The 15,295-nt window shown below is 41.4% G+C and overlaps 3 protein-coding genes across 5 annotated transcripts; all 3 read right to left on the bottom strand.

The window, feature by feature from the left end:
* Window positions 1-236: 236 nt before the first annotated feature.
* Window positions 237-5,005, bottom strand: timd4 (T cell immunoglobulin and mucin domain containing 4). The gene is made up of 7 exons (XM_024432603.2): window positions 4,829-5,005; window positions 3,779-4,114; window positions 3,538-3,588; window positions 1,650-1,726; window positions 1,404-1,515; window positions 1,132-1,152; window positions 237-925 (listed from the first exon to the last, which is right to left on the bottom strand). Exons 1-6 carry the CDS (start codon window positions 4,887-4,889, stop codon window positions 1,142-1,144), a joined length of 648 nt encoding a protein of 215 aa, XP_024288371.1. The 5' UTR covers window positions 4,890-5,005; the 3' UTR covers window positions 237-925; window positions 1,132-1,141.
* A 330-nt stretch (window positions 5,006-5,335) lies between these two features.
* On the bottom strand, window positions 5,336-8,838 carry havcr1 (hepatitis A virus cellular receptor 1). The gene is given in 9 exon segments (XM_042327091.1): window positions 5,336-5,988; window positions 6,734-6,770; window positions 6,923-7,010; window positions 7,115-7,182; window positions 7,301-7,375; window positions 7,912-8,001; window positions 8,004-8,144; window positions 8,147-8,251; window positions 8,515-8,838. Coding segments are annotated over 9 exon segments (825 nt in total). The 5' UTR covers window positions 8,564-8,838; the 3' UTR covers window positions 5,336-5,816.
* A 114-nt stretch (window positions 8,839-8,952) lies between these two features.
* Window positions 8,953-15,274, bottom strand: LOC121847174 (T-cell immunoglobulin and mucin domain-containing protein 4-like). 3 transcript variants are annotated; one of them, XM_042327093.1, is made up of 7 exons: window positions 15,006-15,268; window positions 14,401-14,742; window positions 13,795-13,869; window positions 13,609-13,676; window positions 13,417-13,504; window positions 13,228-13,264; window positions 8,953-9,681 (listed from the first exon to the last, which is right to left on the bottom strand). In XM_042327093.1, exons 1-7 carry the CDS (start codon window positions 15,052-15,054, stop codon window positions 9,570-9,572), a joined length of 771 nt encoding a protein of 256 aa, XP_042183027.1. In that variant the 5' UTR covers window positions 15,055-15,268; the 3' UTR covers window positions 8,953-9,569. The 3 variants fall into 3 exon arrangements, with proteins under 3 accessions (XP_042183027.1, XP_042183026.1, XP_042183028.1); XM_042327092.1 differs by lacking the exon at window positions 8,953-9,681 and adding an exon at window positions 11,621-12,462 and having other exon boundaries at window positions 15,006-15,264; XM_042327094.1 differs by lacking the exons at window positions 8,953-9,681; window positions 13,228-13,264 and adding an exon at window positions 11,621-12,462 and having other exon boundaries at window positions 15,006-15,274.
* Window positions 15,275-15,295: the final 21 nt, after the last annotated feature.

The raw sequence follows: 15,295 nt of genomic DNA on the forward strand, positions 1-15,295 counted from the left end.
TTTCAGGTTATGTCGATATAGGACTCATTTTACTGTGGATATAGATACTTTTGTACCTGTTTCCTCCAACATCTCACAAGGTCCTTTGCTGTTGTTCTATGATTGATTTGCACTTTTCTCACCAAAGTACGTTCATCTCTAGGAGACAGAACGCGTCTCCTTCCTGAGAGGTATGACGGCTGCGTGATCCCATGGTGTTTATACTTGCGTACTATTGTTTGTACAGATTTGGTACCTTCAGGCGTTTGGAAATGTTCTGACATTTCACATTCTTAAAATAAACTGGTGATCCTAACTGACCTAAATGTATAAAACTCCTAAAAGGAGACCAGTGATTCAACTTAAAATACGTGGCTATGAAAAATAATTTGGCAGGAGAATTTTGCATGCAGCACCATTCCCTTCCCCCTACATCCATTCTGCCTGTGCCTTTGTTGTCAAAGAGAATCCACTAGAGGAAAAAAATTGTCTCTTTGTTTTCTTGGGGGTATAGCCTCTAGAAATTCCAAACGTTGAACACCATGTTAATTATCAACAAAATTACTGGTTGGGTTTACTTGATGTTTTATTAGAAAGAGACTAAATTCAGACAGTTTGTAAAAAACAATCCAACACTGTGTATCAAGAAGAAAAAAATCACACAGTACAATAACAATGTAGAAAAAGTGAATAAAAACATTTTACATGGGGGGGAAGTGAGGACAGCCAGTTTGATGTCTGTGTGCCACAGTGGGTGCGTCCCAAAAGGCACCCTGTTTCCTACATACTGTATGTGGCACTACATTTGACCAGAGTCCTGGTCAAAAGTAGTGCACCATATCGGGAATAGGTCCCTCCTCCCTTGTCCAGAGTACAGATGTTCTCCTCCACAGGTCTCCTCATGCGAATCTCATAGATGATGTGGGGCAGCTCCTTGGCTGACAAACTAGGGAAGCAGCACAACATCATCACACGCTGATCATAGACAGGTTTAACTGTAACCTAGTGCAGTACATTCCTGTACACATAAGTATACCAGACATGTAAAACATATTGCACACAAAACATAAACATTTACCAAGACAATTATTGCTTTATGTTTTGTGTTCAATATGTTTGCATGTCTGTTACGCTTATCACGTGTTTGCTTACCAGCCTGCCTTTAGAGCTCTTCTGTGCATCCCTCACGAGAAGAAAAGAAATAGTTCAAATCAGCATAAAGTCAAATCCACGTTTATTAGTCGTATGCACAGGAGGATACACACAGCGTACTGTACACGGTTCAATGAAACGCTTACTCTTACTTAGTTAGCGGCAATGCACTTTCACATGGGCAAACATTTCACATCACAGCAAGATGTCGGAATAAGTGATCATTGGCACACTGGGCTTTTCTACAGAGGATGTGAGTTTGTGGTACATACGTTTGAACCCCAGTATGACCAATGCCCCCACTATGAGTAGGAGTAGACTGAGGGAGAGAGAGAGCACCGGGATGTTGATCTGGAGAGAGAGGCTGGGGAAAGGGTCATCCACCTGGTTCCAGAGCACAGAGAGAGAAGCGAGCGGGTTAAACACATGGGGGCTTATTTTGTCTCTCATAGTCTTCCATTAACGCTGAGTAAAGGGTGATTATATGCCGGTGGTGTTACGGTATACAGTTTACTCACCAGTGTTACAGAATGCAAAACACTGGTGTTCTGTCTTGGAATGGCTATGTGTGACGACTCAACAGCTTTCCAGTGGTCTACAAAGGGAGAAACGACACAATGGAGATGATGATGATGGCACAAGCAAGTCATCTCTTCCCCATCACTTCTCAGGAAATCATGACATTTTATCACCCCTGAGACGTCATCAACCACTGCTGCTTGATATGCTCTTGAAATGAGAGCTGTCATTTCAACGCTAGTTTGTGGTTTCCTATGAGGTCTGCTGCACTTGCACTGAGCAACCCACTGGGATTCAAGATCACACTGCACAGCCAAACAGCACACCCTGTTTCATCAAGGTTATGTTTGAGATGAGGCTCTTTCAGTGATCAATCAGCCCTAGAAAAGGACTTAGAATTGTGGTCTGAGACTACTCTCTCTGAGAAGGGGTCTCCTCGTAGTCATTTTGAAAGTGAATGTTTGTAAGGCACAATGGTTAGCACATTTTACTCCCTTTGATGAATAACCACATCCTGGAACTGTGGGAGGCAAAGTAGTTTAATAATTGACATTGTACCACTGATGTGTGAATGAGGGGTAAATGTTTAAGTCGGCAGTTTTCTTTCCCATCGCTCCTTCTTCTTCTTTGGAATGTTATCGCAGACTACACCTGCTTCCTCTGTGTTTCCACTTTCCTCTCCGTTTGTGCTGTGCAGTTGACAACCACAGTAATAAAACGCTATAAAGTCCACCTTCCTAACATGCAACACATCGGGATCCCTCTGTTGAGAAGGAATAGTATCAAGGTGTCTCTCCTCCTGCTACCGTTACTTCTTCAACATCCCTCCTTTCTTCCACTCTTCTCACCGCCTCTGGATAGGAGACTTGCTGGACAGCCCTTATTATTGCCACCTCTGTCTCCTTCAGCCTAACAGGTTACTTCAGGAATTCGCGTGCATGTTCCTGGCCACAATTGCAGCGTTTAGGCTCAGCTGGCATTAAAATACTCCTCCCGTCTGCATATACACTTGACACATGGCCGAGTCATTTACATTCATCACACATGCATGTGTTTGGGTACGAAGGCTCTCACAGGTAATCTCGTATGACCCAAATACATGTGAGAAGGAAGAGACTCTTCATCAAAAAAAACAATAGAATGGATGGAGTGGTCTTCGTCACTCCATCCAACATGTGGGTCAGCCGGTGTGCACCAACCAGTTGATCCAATTCGTCACGTATATCCTTTGCGTTTACTTTCATCCCCACCCCAGAGATAACACCCTTGATAGGCGCCCTGCTTCGAGGTTCCACACACGACACATTCCAATCGGACATCTTCTTGAGTTGCGAAGCACGCTCCTTCTGTTCCATAGAAACGCCCAAAAAAAAACTATGAAATAAGCCCACTTCTTGTTATTCTTATTGCCGCCACCTCATCCAACACATCCACGATTTTAACTTCAACCGGATCTCTCAGGGAACAACATGGGATCCAAAACCCTTATTCCAACCAAAAAAAGACTCCAAACCTGGTTTTGATTTACTAGATTCCATTACCACTTTAATTCTCTTATTTCCTTTTGCATTCTCCACTGTGATCTAGGTCTTCTCACTCTCCTCTCCACGCCATCTGATTCAAACAGAACATCTGCCTTCGCCATTTTCCCGTCCTCCCCGTCTTTAAATGACTCTTTCTCCTTCCTCTTCCCCATCTCGTAAGGATTTCTCAACTTCAACTAACCACACATGAGTCATCATCATTACCACCGTCATTATCAACGCAGAAATAATATCCATTTTAATATCATCTCTGATAAGGAATATGCATCACACACACACACACACACACACCTGGATCACATTAGGTTTTTTATTATTATTATTTTTTTTACAATATACTCACCTGTGGCAGGGTTAGCTTCTGTGGTTGTTGACATAATGGTTACTGGAGCAGCTAAAAAAAAAACATTTTTTTTTTTATAACAGACGTATTAGGAGATTCAATTGCATTTTAGGTCTAAAGTTCTGAGTTCACAATGTAAGTCTGCTGTACAAAGCAAATGAAAACTAGAAAGTCCATCGATCCCCATTTTTGCCCAAGAATTTTAAATAGGGACATAAAATAATATTTTGCCACAAATTACCTTTCATGACCCTCAAGTTTTGGATTACTTTTTTGTCGTTGAAAATGCCGTCTATGTCCACTCTGCAACAGTATGGCCCGCTGTCCGTCTGCTTGACGTCGAGAATTCCAAGGTCCATTTCTCCCGCGAGGACATCACCTGTCATTCTGTATCTGTCCGAAACCTTGGAGATGACCCCATGTTCGTCTGTCTGCACGAGAATGTTATTGCACCAGAACGTGCCACATTCTCGGCCCCAACACACACCGCTCAAACCCAAACGGCCCACTGAATATTGACAGGACAATGTCGCAGTAGCACCTTCCATCACCTTGAACGCCGACACCGAACACCTGGCTGTTGAGTGGGGGAAAGAAACACAGGTCTGACAAGGCTATTTCCTTGTTCCAGAGTTCCATACACACGTTGTCAACATCCCGAGGTCGACTACGAAACTTTCTCAATAGTCGCCTGACGTTATGGTCAAAAGGCTATATTTTGTAGCTTGCTAGGTAGGCCCTTCAACTCGGTTGCTATAATTAAAGTAAAAGTAGGGTAGTCTTCTAAATAGTATATAAAGTGCATTCGGGAAAGTATTCAAACCCCTTGACTTTTCCCACATTTTGTTACGTAACAGCCTCATTCTAAAATGGATTAAACAAAACGTGGGAAAAGGTCAAGGGGTCTGAGTACTTTCCCGAAGGCACTGTGGGTTAGGCCTTTGTTGGTGGGAATACAAGCTAATACACAGCAATGCTAAAGAACTCAGAGTAACATCTTAACAAAACAGCCTAATTGTACAAAAATGTCCATGTCTCGTTGAATAGTTAGGCCTAGTCAATATAGCTACAGACAGCAAACACCATCACTTCCAACCTACATGTCTAGAACAAAGCCATTGGAGAGCTTGTCACTATTTAGAGGTGAACAAAGGCACAAAGAGTGAGCTGTCCTTTCTGTGGTGTTTGAGTCCATTTATGGGGACATTCAATTTAAACTACATCAACGTACCCAATCCCTCAATAGCCTAACCTCCAATTATTTGTGGTGTTTTAGATTAAATGTCCTTGCCTGAGACTGTTAGGAGGACAAGGATCCAACGCAGGAAAGATGGTCCAGAACCAGCAGCCATTCTGTATATCCAGTATGTAGGAGTGGAGGGTGCACACGACACTGCGTTGTGCTGGGCGCGGACAGGACGGCTCAGAGACAGGGCATCTGAATGGGCAACTGTGTTCTCGGTGCCACTGCCTGTGACATCTCCAGGTTGGACAGCCAGAGTCACTTTGACCCTTCTGTCAAACTCCTCCCATTGTTGATGGGATTTCCATCTGCATTTTCCAGCATAAAAAAAACTGCATTGATGAGTTAGGAGGCTCATCTCTCACGGTTCACAGTGTACATATCTGCACACAGGGATGGACTTTTTAAAAGCTATCCCCTAGCCTGGAGCTAGTAATAGCTTGGCTGGCCAGTGCCCAAAATCCTTAAATTGATTTTGTTAGGGCTTTTAGTAGTTTATTACAATGTATAAGTGGACCAACAGTGCTAACCTATCAATAATAAGACATGTTTGAGTTTCAAGTTAGAGTTTTTATTCATTATCATGCAACAGGTTGAGTTTGAATAAGACAGTACAGTGCCAAGTTGGGTGGAGACAATGTATGAAGAAAGCTGTGGTTATGTTTGACCTTTTACTTCGCTGCCTTTCTATGCCTGGTTCCTGTTGCAGATGGGTGAAGCTAAATGTCATGGTTAGAGGAGATGGAGGGGGCAGAAAAGGCTCCTTCAGAGAAAAGTAATTGCTTTTGAGCCATTCTTTGTACCTTTTATTACATACAAAAAAATACAGTCATTGTAATTGTTAGTGCTGAATACACATCGATAGCCATACTAGCGAGCCTTTCCTTTCAAACAAACATTTCAGAAATACAAATCAAGTAAAGTTTTACTCATTTATCACCAAAAAGCATCTGATTTTATAGTAGCTTGTCTTGTCCAGTTGAATCATTAGCCTATAAGTTCAGACTCAGCCCTGTAAACACAGAGCTACCGCGTGTTAACAGCATGACTGTGGTGATGTGTCCATGCTTTGTCGGGGGCACTCCTCATAGTCGTCTCTCTCGTTGTCATCTATTTGATAGACGTTCTCCACCGCCATCTCTCGAGTATGCACACCCAAGCTGGACTCTGAGTTGCTGTACAGGACTGAGCTGCCAGAGTGCTCTGGTCTGATAAAGGAAAGAACAGTAAATACACAGCCAAGGGAGACATGGATGCTTTTATTGACTGCATTATATTTTGCTTAGTTCCACTCTAGTGATTTCACCAATCCAGAAGAATTAATGCTGAGGAAAGTTTTGGAGTTTTAGTGTACAAGCTGACATAGCAAATAAAGTTTGTATTGATTTAAGATACTTATTTTGCTCTGCATTGTGACTATGGAGCATTTCCCCAAAAATATTTTACCTTTATTTAACTAGACAAGTCAGTTAAGAACAAATTCTTATTTACAATGACGGCCTACCCCTGCCAAAGCCTAACCCGGACGACGCTGGGCCAATTGTGCGCCGCACTATGGGACTCCCAATCACGGCCGGTCGTGACACATCCTGGAGAATACTGTATTTGTAATGTGTATTAGATTCTAAAAGCAATGACCTACTGGCCAGTTAGGTCCTCTCAAGTCATATTTCTTAACGACACAGACAAGAGTAGCAATGGCTCACAAGATGTTCACATGAGTGTTCAGAAGAAGCCCGGTTGTTTCACTTCCTCAGAGTGTTGTGTTCTTGGGTCTCATTAGTCAAAGTTTCAGTATTACCTCAGGTCAGTTGCCATAATGTTTTTGCTAATTAGGCAGACATGTCTCATGGAGGGACATTGCACTTTGACTCAGTTATTCTATTGGCATATTGTGGTATTTCATCTACTCTTGTCAGTTGGAAGAAATACAGGCATGGTTAGCATACTTACATTTGGACTACCGTAGCAATTGTTTTCCATCGCTTTCCTGTAATTACGTTAACAAAGACTGTGTTAGAGTATTCAGAAAAACTTAAATAGCAAACTATTGCTTCTTGTAACACTGTCAACACCATTCGAGATATATTCATGAGAATTAGTACTTATTATGCAGGCAAATGTAGAGATGTGTGTACTTACTCAAGACGACAAGTACAGACACAATCACCACCCCTGTCAGAACCAGTAGAATGGACACCAGGATCACAGGCTGACCTGTCATCTGCTCCTGTTAACATCACGGATTCAGTTAAAACGACATCTCGGTACAGTACCAGATCACACAGTGGCATTTCTTATTTGCCAGAATTTGCAGTGTGGAACTATGCATACCAAAATTGATTCGCTGTAAAGTGGCGTGGAAGTGTCTGAATACTCTATGGAATTTGTGGTCACATGACCTACACAGTGAGGAATTGACAGGTTGTATTTTCAGATGTAAGAATAATGTTGCACTAAAAACGATATAAAAGTATGATTTTGATGGACTGATGTTATTCTGTGCGCTGTGTTCCATACAGTGTGTGTGGTTGTCCATGGTCTGTTGAGTTATGGTCACATTAGCCGGTGCCTGAGATGTTGTCGAGACAGGTGCTGAAATCAGAAAGCAATACAGTACTAACTGCTCAGCTTGAAAAATATAGATGCTAAGAAATCATAATATATGTCAAGGCTGTGGGTAACTGGTGAAAGGAGTCAGGCGCAGGAGAGCCGAGATGCGTGGACAATGTATTTAATTCAAGAAAACACCAGTATAAACACAATACTATGGTGCTGGAAAAATACCGGTACCAGGAAATAAACGGGCGTGATAACAAAACCCGGCAATAAAATTCCAGACGTCAGATACAGCCTTACAATAAAACAAACACGCACAGAAACATGGGGAAACCAGAGGGTTAAATAATGAACATGTAATGGGGAATTGAAAACAGGTGTGTAAAAACAAAGACAAAGCAAATAAAAAGTGGATCGGTGGTGGCTAGAAGGCCGGTGACGTTGAACGCTGCTCGAACAAGGAGAGGGACCGACTCCGGCGGAAGTCGTGACAATATCACTCATTATGCTGACAATGATCACCTGTAAAGCATCAAGTTACTGTATATCATAGCATGTTGTGCATTTCTTACCTTTCTCAATTTTCAAGTTGACATGATATTTCTCATCATTCCACAATCCGTGAACATGCACACGACAGCCGTATTGTCCAGAGTCTTTTCAGTGACATTGAGGATTGTGAGAGAGACATCCCCTGTCTTCAGCACCCCGAAGAAATGATATCTAACCGAAGATCTCCATGTCACTTTAGTGCCATCAGATGAGATGATTTCCTTGTTACAACCAGAGTTCGGTATGGCTCCTCTCCCCAGCATATGGCTGATACACCTTGCTTTATGGTGTTATATTTACATGGCAGAGTGACATTCTGGCCCTCAATACCAATGACTTTAGGGTCAATGCATTCACTGACTGGAAAAGAGGGAGGGAGAGGAGGACAGAGATACTTTCAATTGTAAATTATGAATTCACTTATTATCAAGTAAATAACCAGCCTAAAAATCAAATCAAATCAAACTTTATTTGTCACTTGCGCCGAATACAACAAGTGTAGACCTCACAATAACATAACAATATTGTGTTACTTTTAATTATTTTGTACTTTAGTCTATTTGGTAAATATTTTCGTAAACCTTCTTGAACAAAAAGAGATGGGACCATCGTGCATCACTTACCTGAAAGTAGACAGAGGAGAAACCAGCCTAAAGCACAGGGAGTCTCCATGATAGGGTCATATCACTTCACCCTTTGCCATTCAAACACCAACTGCATATATACACAGTCATCTGAACAGTCATAGTCATATATACACAGTCATCTCTCTCTCTTTGACAAAGTCGACCCTCCTGAGCACATGACTTCATCTTGACATCTGCTTTCAGATGTTTCCGTTGCACTCAGAGAGGCAGAGATGGTCATTGTGGTTATTTTTTTTGTAGGTTTCAATTTCCATATTATATAACACACGGAACTGCACAGGATTTTAGAAAGTTCACAAAGTTCTTAATTGAAAAGAAATTAAAACCAAAACCATTTGTTCATGTCAATTCTGTGGGAGGTTGTATTTCATGTTCTGTAGTGTACTGTAGAATCAAGACTCCAGGGAACAAACGTTCTCTTCAGTGGTATTTATTCTTATTTTAATTTACACCTTATCACAAGAAACTATAGCTAGATAGCACACACTGAGTATACAAAACATTAAAAACACCTGCTCTTTCCATGACATATACTGACCAGGGGAATCCAGGTGAAAGCTATGATCCTTTATTGATGTCACGTGTTAAATTCACATCAATCAGTCTAGATGAAGGGGAGGAGACAGGTTAAAGGAGGATTTTTAAGCCTTGAGACAATTGAGACATGGATTGTGTATGTGTTGCATTAAGAGGGTGAATGGGCAAGACAAAAAGCTCAGTATTAGTAACCTTATGAGTGGTCCTATATTAGCTACGTCACAGCGTGTTGAAGAACTGAGTATGCCTATGCTAGAGGGGACCCAGATGTTTCTGTGATGGTCAGTGGTTGTTCTGTCACGTTTGGGACAATAGTTGGGATGACAGGTGCTAAAGGAGTTTTTATTTATTTAAACAACAACATACATTTCTGTTTAAAAACACAACACTGCTGGGGCAGTTGTGACAAAAGGTGCTAGAAATGAAAGCATAGATTTTATGGGATATTTTTTGTTTACAAACATATAGCCTAACACATTGAAGGAAACCTCAACCTATAAGGAGACACACGAGGTTACGTTAAAGACAGTGACAGACAAAAGGTGTGTCTGTGGATGGGCAGTAGTTGTGCTGGTGCAGTTGGGATGACAGTTGGGATGACAGTTGCTACAGGAGTAAAAACAACAACATTGATTTCTCTTTAAAAACACACTAAATAAGTGATATTACAGACGGTTTCAAAATTAAAACTTTGTTTTTATAGACTTGTTGTTTCTGGAAAAAGCGCACATTTTGCATAGTAGCGATGGCCCTTGTTGCAACAGAATAATCATTCATGATTCATGCGTCAATGAAACAGAAGCCACAAATCAGGAGGAAAATCAATACAGCTACATATCGGTATATCATTTTCGATGCTATATTGTGCCTTATCATTTTGACAATATTGCAATATTGTTTTTGTGCTAGTTGGTTGTAACTGCACGAAAACTCCAGTATGTTTCCTTCATAGCGTGTTCATCACTTTTATTTCCATGACTGATCAAAACTTGTTTTCTCATGGCTGGCTCTCTCTTGTCCCTCTGCAGCAGACATACAGTGCATACGAAAAGTATTCAGACCCCTTCACTTTTTCCATATTCTTTTACGTTACATCAATCTACACACAAAACACCATAAAGACAAAGCGAAAACAGGTTGAGACATTTTTTTAAATGTATTAAAAGTAAAAAAACATAATGACCTAATTTACATAATTATTCAGACCCTTTGCTATGAGACTCGAAATTGAGGCACAGATCTGGGGAAGGGTACCAAAACATTTCTGCAGCATTGAAGGGCCCCAAGAAAACATTGGCCTCCATCATTCTTAAATGGAAGAAGTTTGGAACCACCAAGACTCTTCCTAGACCTGGCCGCCTGGCCAAACTGAGCAATCGGGGGAGAGGGGCTCAGTATTATTCTTGGTCAGGAGGTGACCAAGAAACCTATGGTCAATCTGGCAGAGCTCCAGAGTTCCTCTGTGGAGATGGGAGAACCTTCCAGAAGGACAATCATCTATGCAACACTGCACCAATCAGGCCTTTATGGTAGAGTGGCCAGACAGAAGCTACTTCTCAGTAAAAAGCACATGACAGCCCGCTTGGAGATTGCCAAAAGGCACGTAAAGGACTAACAGACCATGAGAAACAAGATTCTCTGGTCTGATGAAACAAGAATGAACCCATATAGAATCCTGAGAATACATATTGATGAGGGCACTTAGAGTGTGGTGTCAGGAAAACAACCTCTCACTCAAAGTCAAGAAAACAAAGGAGATGATTGTGAAGTTCAGGAAACAGCAGAGAGATCAGCCCCCTATCCACATCGACGGGACAGCAGTGGAGAAGGTGGAAAGTTTTAAGTCCCTCGGAGTACACATCACGGACAAACTGAAATGGTTCACCCACACATTGTGGTGAAGAAGGTGCAACAGCGCCTCTTCAACCTCAGGCTGAAGAAATTTGTCTTGTCACCTAAAACACTCACAAACTTTTACAGATGCACAATCGATAGCATCCTGTTGGGCTGTATCACCGCCTGGTACGGCAACTGCTCCGCCCACAACCATATGTCTCTCCAGAGGGTAGTGAGGTCTGCACAACGCATCACCGGGGGCAAACTACCTGCCCTCCAGGACACCTACAGCAACCGATGTCACAGGAAGGCCAAAAAGATCATCAAGGTCAACAACCACCCGAGCCACTGCCTGTTCACCCTGCTTACCATCCAGAAGGCGAGGTCAGTACAGGTGCATCAAAACTGAGACCGAGAGACTGAAAAACAGCTTCTATCTCAAGGCCATCAGACTGTTAAACAGCCATCACTAACACAGAGAGGCTGCTGCCTACATACAGACTTGAAATCATTGGGCACTTTTATAAACGGATCACTAGTCACTTTAATAATGTTTACATATCTTGCATATCTCCTCTCATATGTATATACTGTATTTTATACAATTTATTGCAGCTTGCCTATGCCGTTCTGTCATTGCTCATCCATATATTGATATGTATATATTCTTATCCAATTCCTTTACTTAGATTTGTGTGTATTAGGTAGTTTTGTGGAATTGTTAGATTACGTGTTAGATATTTCCACACTGTCGGAACTAGAAGCACAAGCATTTTGCTGCACTCGCTAACCATGTGTATGTGACAAATACAATTTGATTTGATTTGATCGGCACCTATGTACACCACATGGCCAAAAATATCCGGACACCCCTTCAAATGAGTTGATTCAGCTACTTCAGCCACACTCGTTGCTGACAGGTGCATAAAATTGAGCACACAGCCATGCAATCTCCATAGACAAAACAATGGCAGTAGAAAGGCCCGTAATTAAGAGCTCAGAGATTTTTAACGTTGCACAGTCACAGGATGCCACTTTTCCAACAAGTCAGTTTGTCAAATTTCTGCCCTGCTAGAGTTGCCCCGATAAACTGTAAGTGCTGTTATTTTGACTGGAAGGGTCTAGGCGCAACAACGGCTTACTACATCAAGAAAATACAGTCATTGTAATTGAAACCTACACTGTTAGTGCTGAATACACATCGATAGCCATATTAGTGAGCTTTTCCTTTCAAACAAACATTTAAAATATACAAATCAAGTAAAGTTGGACTAATTTATCACCAAAAAGCATCTGATTTTATAATAGCTTGTCTTGTCCGGTTGAATCATTAGCCTATAAATTCAGACTCAGCCCTGTAAACACAGAGCTACCGCGTGTTAACAGCATGACTGTGGTGATGTGTCCATGCTTTGTCGGGGGCACTCCTCCTAGTCGTCTCTCTCGTTGTCATCTATTTGATAGACGTTCTCCACCGCCATCTCTCGAGTATGCACACCCAAGCTGGACTCTGAGTTGCTGTACAGGACTGAGCTGCCAGAGTGCTCTGGTCTGATAAAGGAAAGAACAGTAAATACACAGCCAAGGGAGACATGCATGCTTTTATTGACTGCATTATATTGCATATTAGTTCCACTCTAGTGATTTCACCAATCCAGATGAATTAATGCTGAGAAAAGTTTTGGAGTTTTAGTGTACAAGCTGACATAGCAAATAAAGTTTGTATTGATTTAAAATACTTATTTTGCTCTGCATTGCGACTATTGAGCATTTTTTTTATTTTTTTTTATTTTTATTTAACTTATATTTAACTAGGCAAGTCAGTTAATAACTTAAGAACAAATTCATATTTACAATGACGGCCTACCCCGGGCAATCCCTAACCCGGACGACGCTGGGCCAATTGTGCGCCGCACTATGGGACTCCCAATCACGGCCGGTCGTGACACAGCCTGGAGAATACTGTATTTGTAATGTGTATTAGATTCTAAAAGCAATGACCTACTGGCCAGTTAGGTCCTCTCAAGTCATATTTCTTAACGACACAGACAAGAGTAGCAATGGCTCACAAGATGTTCACATGAGTGTTCAGAAGAAGCCCGGTTGTTTCACTTCCTCAGAGTGTTGTGTTCTTGGGTCTCATTAGTCAAAGTTTCAGTATTACCTCAGGTCAGTTGCCATAATGTTTTTGATAATTAGGCAGACATGTCTCATGGAGGGACATTGCACTTTGACTCAGTTATTCTATTGGCATATTGTGGTATTTCATCTACTCTTGTCAGTTGGAAGAAATACAGGCATGGTTAGCATACTTACATTTGGACTACCGTAGCAATTGTTTTCCATCGCCTTTCTGTAATTACGTTAACAAAGACTGTGTTAGAGTATTCAGAAAAACTTAAATAGCAAACTATTGCTTCTTGTAACACTGTCAACACCATTAGGGATATATTCATGAGAATTAGTACTTATTATGCAGGCAAATGTAGAGATGTGTGTACTTACTCAAGACGACAAGTACAGACACAATCACCACCCCTGTCAGAACCAGTAGAATGGACACCAGGATCACAGGCTGACCTGTCATCTGCTCCTGTTAACATCACGGATTCAGTTAAAACGACATCTCGGTACAGTACCAGATCACACAGTGGCATTTCTTATTTGCCAGAATTTGCAGTGTGGAACTATGCATACCAAAATTGATTCGCTGTAAAGTGGCGTGGAAGTGTCTGAATACTCTATGGAATTTGTGGTCACATGACCTACACAGTGAGGAATTGACAGGTTGTATTTTCAGATGTAAGAATAATGTTGCACTAAAAACGATATAAAAGTATGATTTTGATGGACTGATGTTATTCTGTGCGCTGTGTTCCATACAGTGTGTGTGGTTGTCCATGGTCTGTTGAGTTATGGTCACATTAGCCGGTGCCTGAGATGTTGTCGAGACAGGTGCTGAAATCAGAAAGCAATACAGTACTAACTGCTCAGCTTGAAAAATATAGATGCTAAGAAATCATAATATATGTCAAGGCTGTGGGTAACTGGTGAAAGGAGTCAGGCGCAGGAGAGCCGAGATGCGTGGACAATGTATTTAATTCAAGAAAACACCAGTATAAACACAATACTATGGTGCTGGAAAAATACCGGTACCAGGAAATAAACAGGCGTAATAACAAAACCCGGCAATAAAATTCCAGCCGTCAGATACAGCCTTACAATAAAACAAACACGCACAGAAACATGGGGGAAACCAGAGGGTGAACATGTAATGAGGGAATTGAAAACAGGTGTGTAAAAAACAAAGACAAAGCAAATAAAAAGTGGATCGGTGGTGGCTAGAAGGCCGGTGACGTTGAACGCTGCTCGAACAAGGAGAGGGACCGACTCCGGCGGAAGTCGTGACAATATCACTCATTATGCTGACAATGATCACCTGTAAAGCATCAACTTACTGTATATCATAGCATGTTGTGCATTTCTTACCTTTCTCAATGTTCAAGTTGACATGATATTTCTCATCATTCCACAATCCGTAAACATGCACACGACAGCCGTATTGTCCAGAGTCTTTTTCAGTGACATTGAGGATTGTGAGAGAGACATCCCCTGTCTTCAGCACCCCGAATAAATTATATCTAACCGAACATCTCCATGTCACTTTAGTGCCATCAGATGAGATGATTTCCTTGTTACAACCAGAGTTCGGTATGGCTCCTCTCCCCCAGCATATGGCTAATACACCTTGCTTTATGGTGTTATATTTACATGGCAGAGTGACATTCTGGCCCTCAATACCAATGACTTTAGGGTCAATGCATTCACTGACTGGAAAAGAGGGAGGGAGAGGAGGACAGAGATACTTTCAATTGTAAATTATGAATTCACTTATTATCAAGTAAATAACCAGCCTAAAAATCAAATCAAATCAAACTTTATTTGTCACTTGCGCCGAATACAACAAGTGTAGACCTCACAATAACATAACAATATTGTGTTACTTTTAATTATTTTGTACTTTAGTCTATTTGGTAAATATTTTCGTAAACCTTCTTGAACAAAAAGAGATGGGACCATCGTGCATCACTTACCTGAAAGTAGACAGAGGAGAAACCAGCCTAAAGCACAGGGAGTCTCCATGATAGGGTCATATCACTTCACCCTTTGCCATTCAAACACCAACTGCATATATACACAGTCATCTGAACAGTCATAGTCATATATACACAGTCATCTCTCTCTCTTTGACAAAGTCGACCCTCCTGAGCACATGACTTCATCTTGACATCTGCTTTCAGATGTTTCCGTTGCACTCAGAGAGGCAGAGATGGTCATTGTGGTTATTTTTTTTGTAGGTTTCAATTTCCATATTATATAACAC

Source organism: Oncorhynchus tshawytscha, linkage group LG09 (assembly GCF_018296145.1).
Source record: "Oncorhynchus tshawytscha isolate Ot180627B linkage group LG09, Otsh_v2.0, whole genome shotgun sequence".
Classification (NCBI taxonomy): domain Eukaryota; kingdom Metazoa; phylum Chordata; class Actinopteri; order Salmoniformes; family Salmonidae; genus Oncorhynchus; species Oncorhynchus tshawytscha.

Excerpts from the sequence above, each read along its gene's own strand:
- timd4 (XM_024432603.2), bottom strand. The coding sequence starts at position 4,889 with ATGGCTGCTGGTTCTGGACCATCTTTCCTGCGTTGGATCCTTGTCCTC. Across the intron at positions 4,115-4,828 it reads TGTCCTCCTAACAGTCTCAG|CCAGGTGTTCGGTGTCGGCG; the intron begins GCAAGGACATTT and ends CCCACTCAACAG. Across the intron at positions 1,727-3,537 it reads AGAAGCTAACCCTGCCACAG|ACCACTGGAAAGCTGTTGAG; the intron begins GTGAGTATATTG and ends CTCCCTTTGTAG.
- LOC121847174 (XM_042327092.1), bottom strand. The coding sequence starts at position 15,054 with ATGGAGACTCCCTGTGCTTTAGGCTGGTTTCTCCTCTGTCTACTTTCA. Across the intron at positions 14,743-15,005 it reads TCTCCTCTGTCTACTTTCAG|TCAGTGAATGCATTGACCCT; the intron begins GTAAGTGATGCA and ends CCTCTTTTCCAG. Across the intron at positions 13,265-13,416 it reads GTCTGTACTTGTCGTCTTGA|AAAGGCGATGGAAAACAATT; the intron begins GTAAGTACACAC and ends ACGTAATTACAG.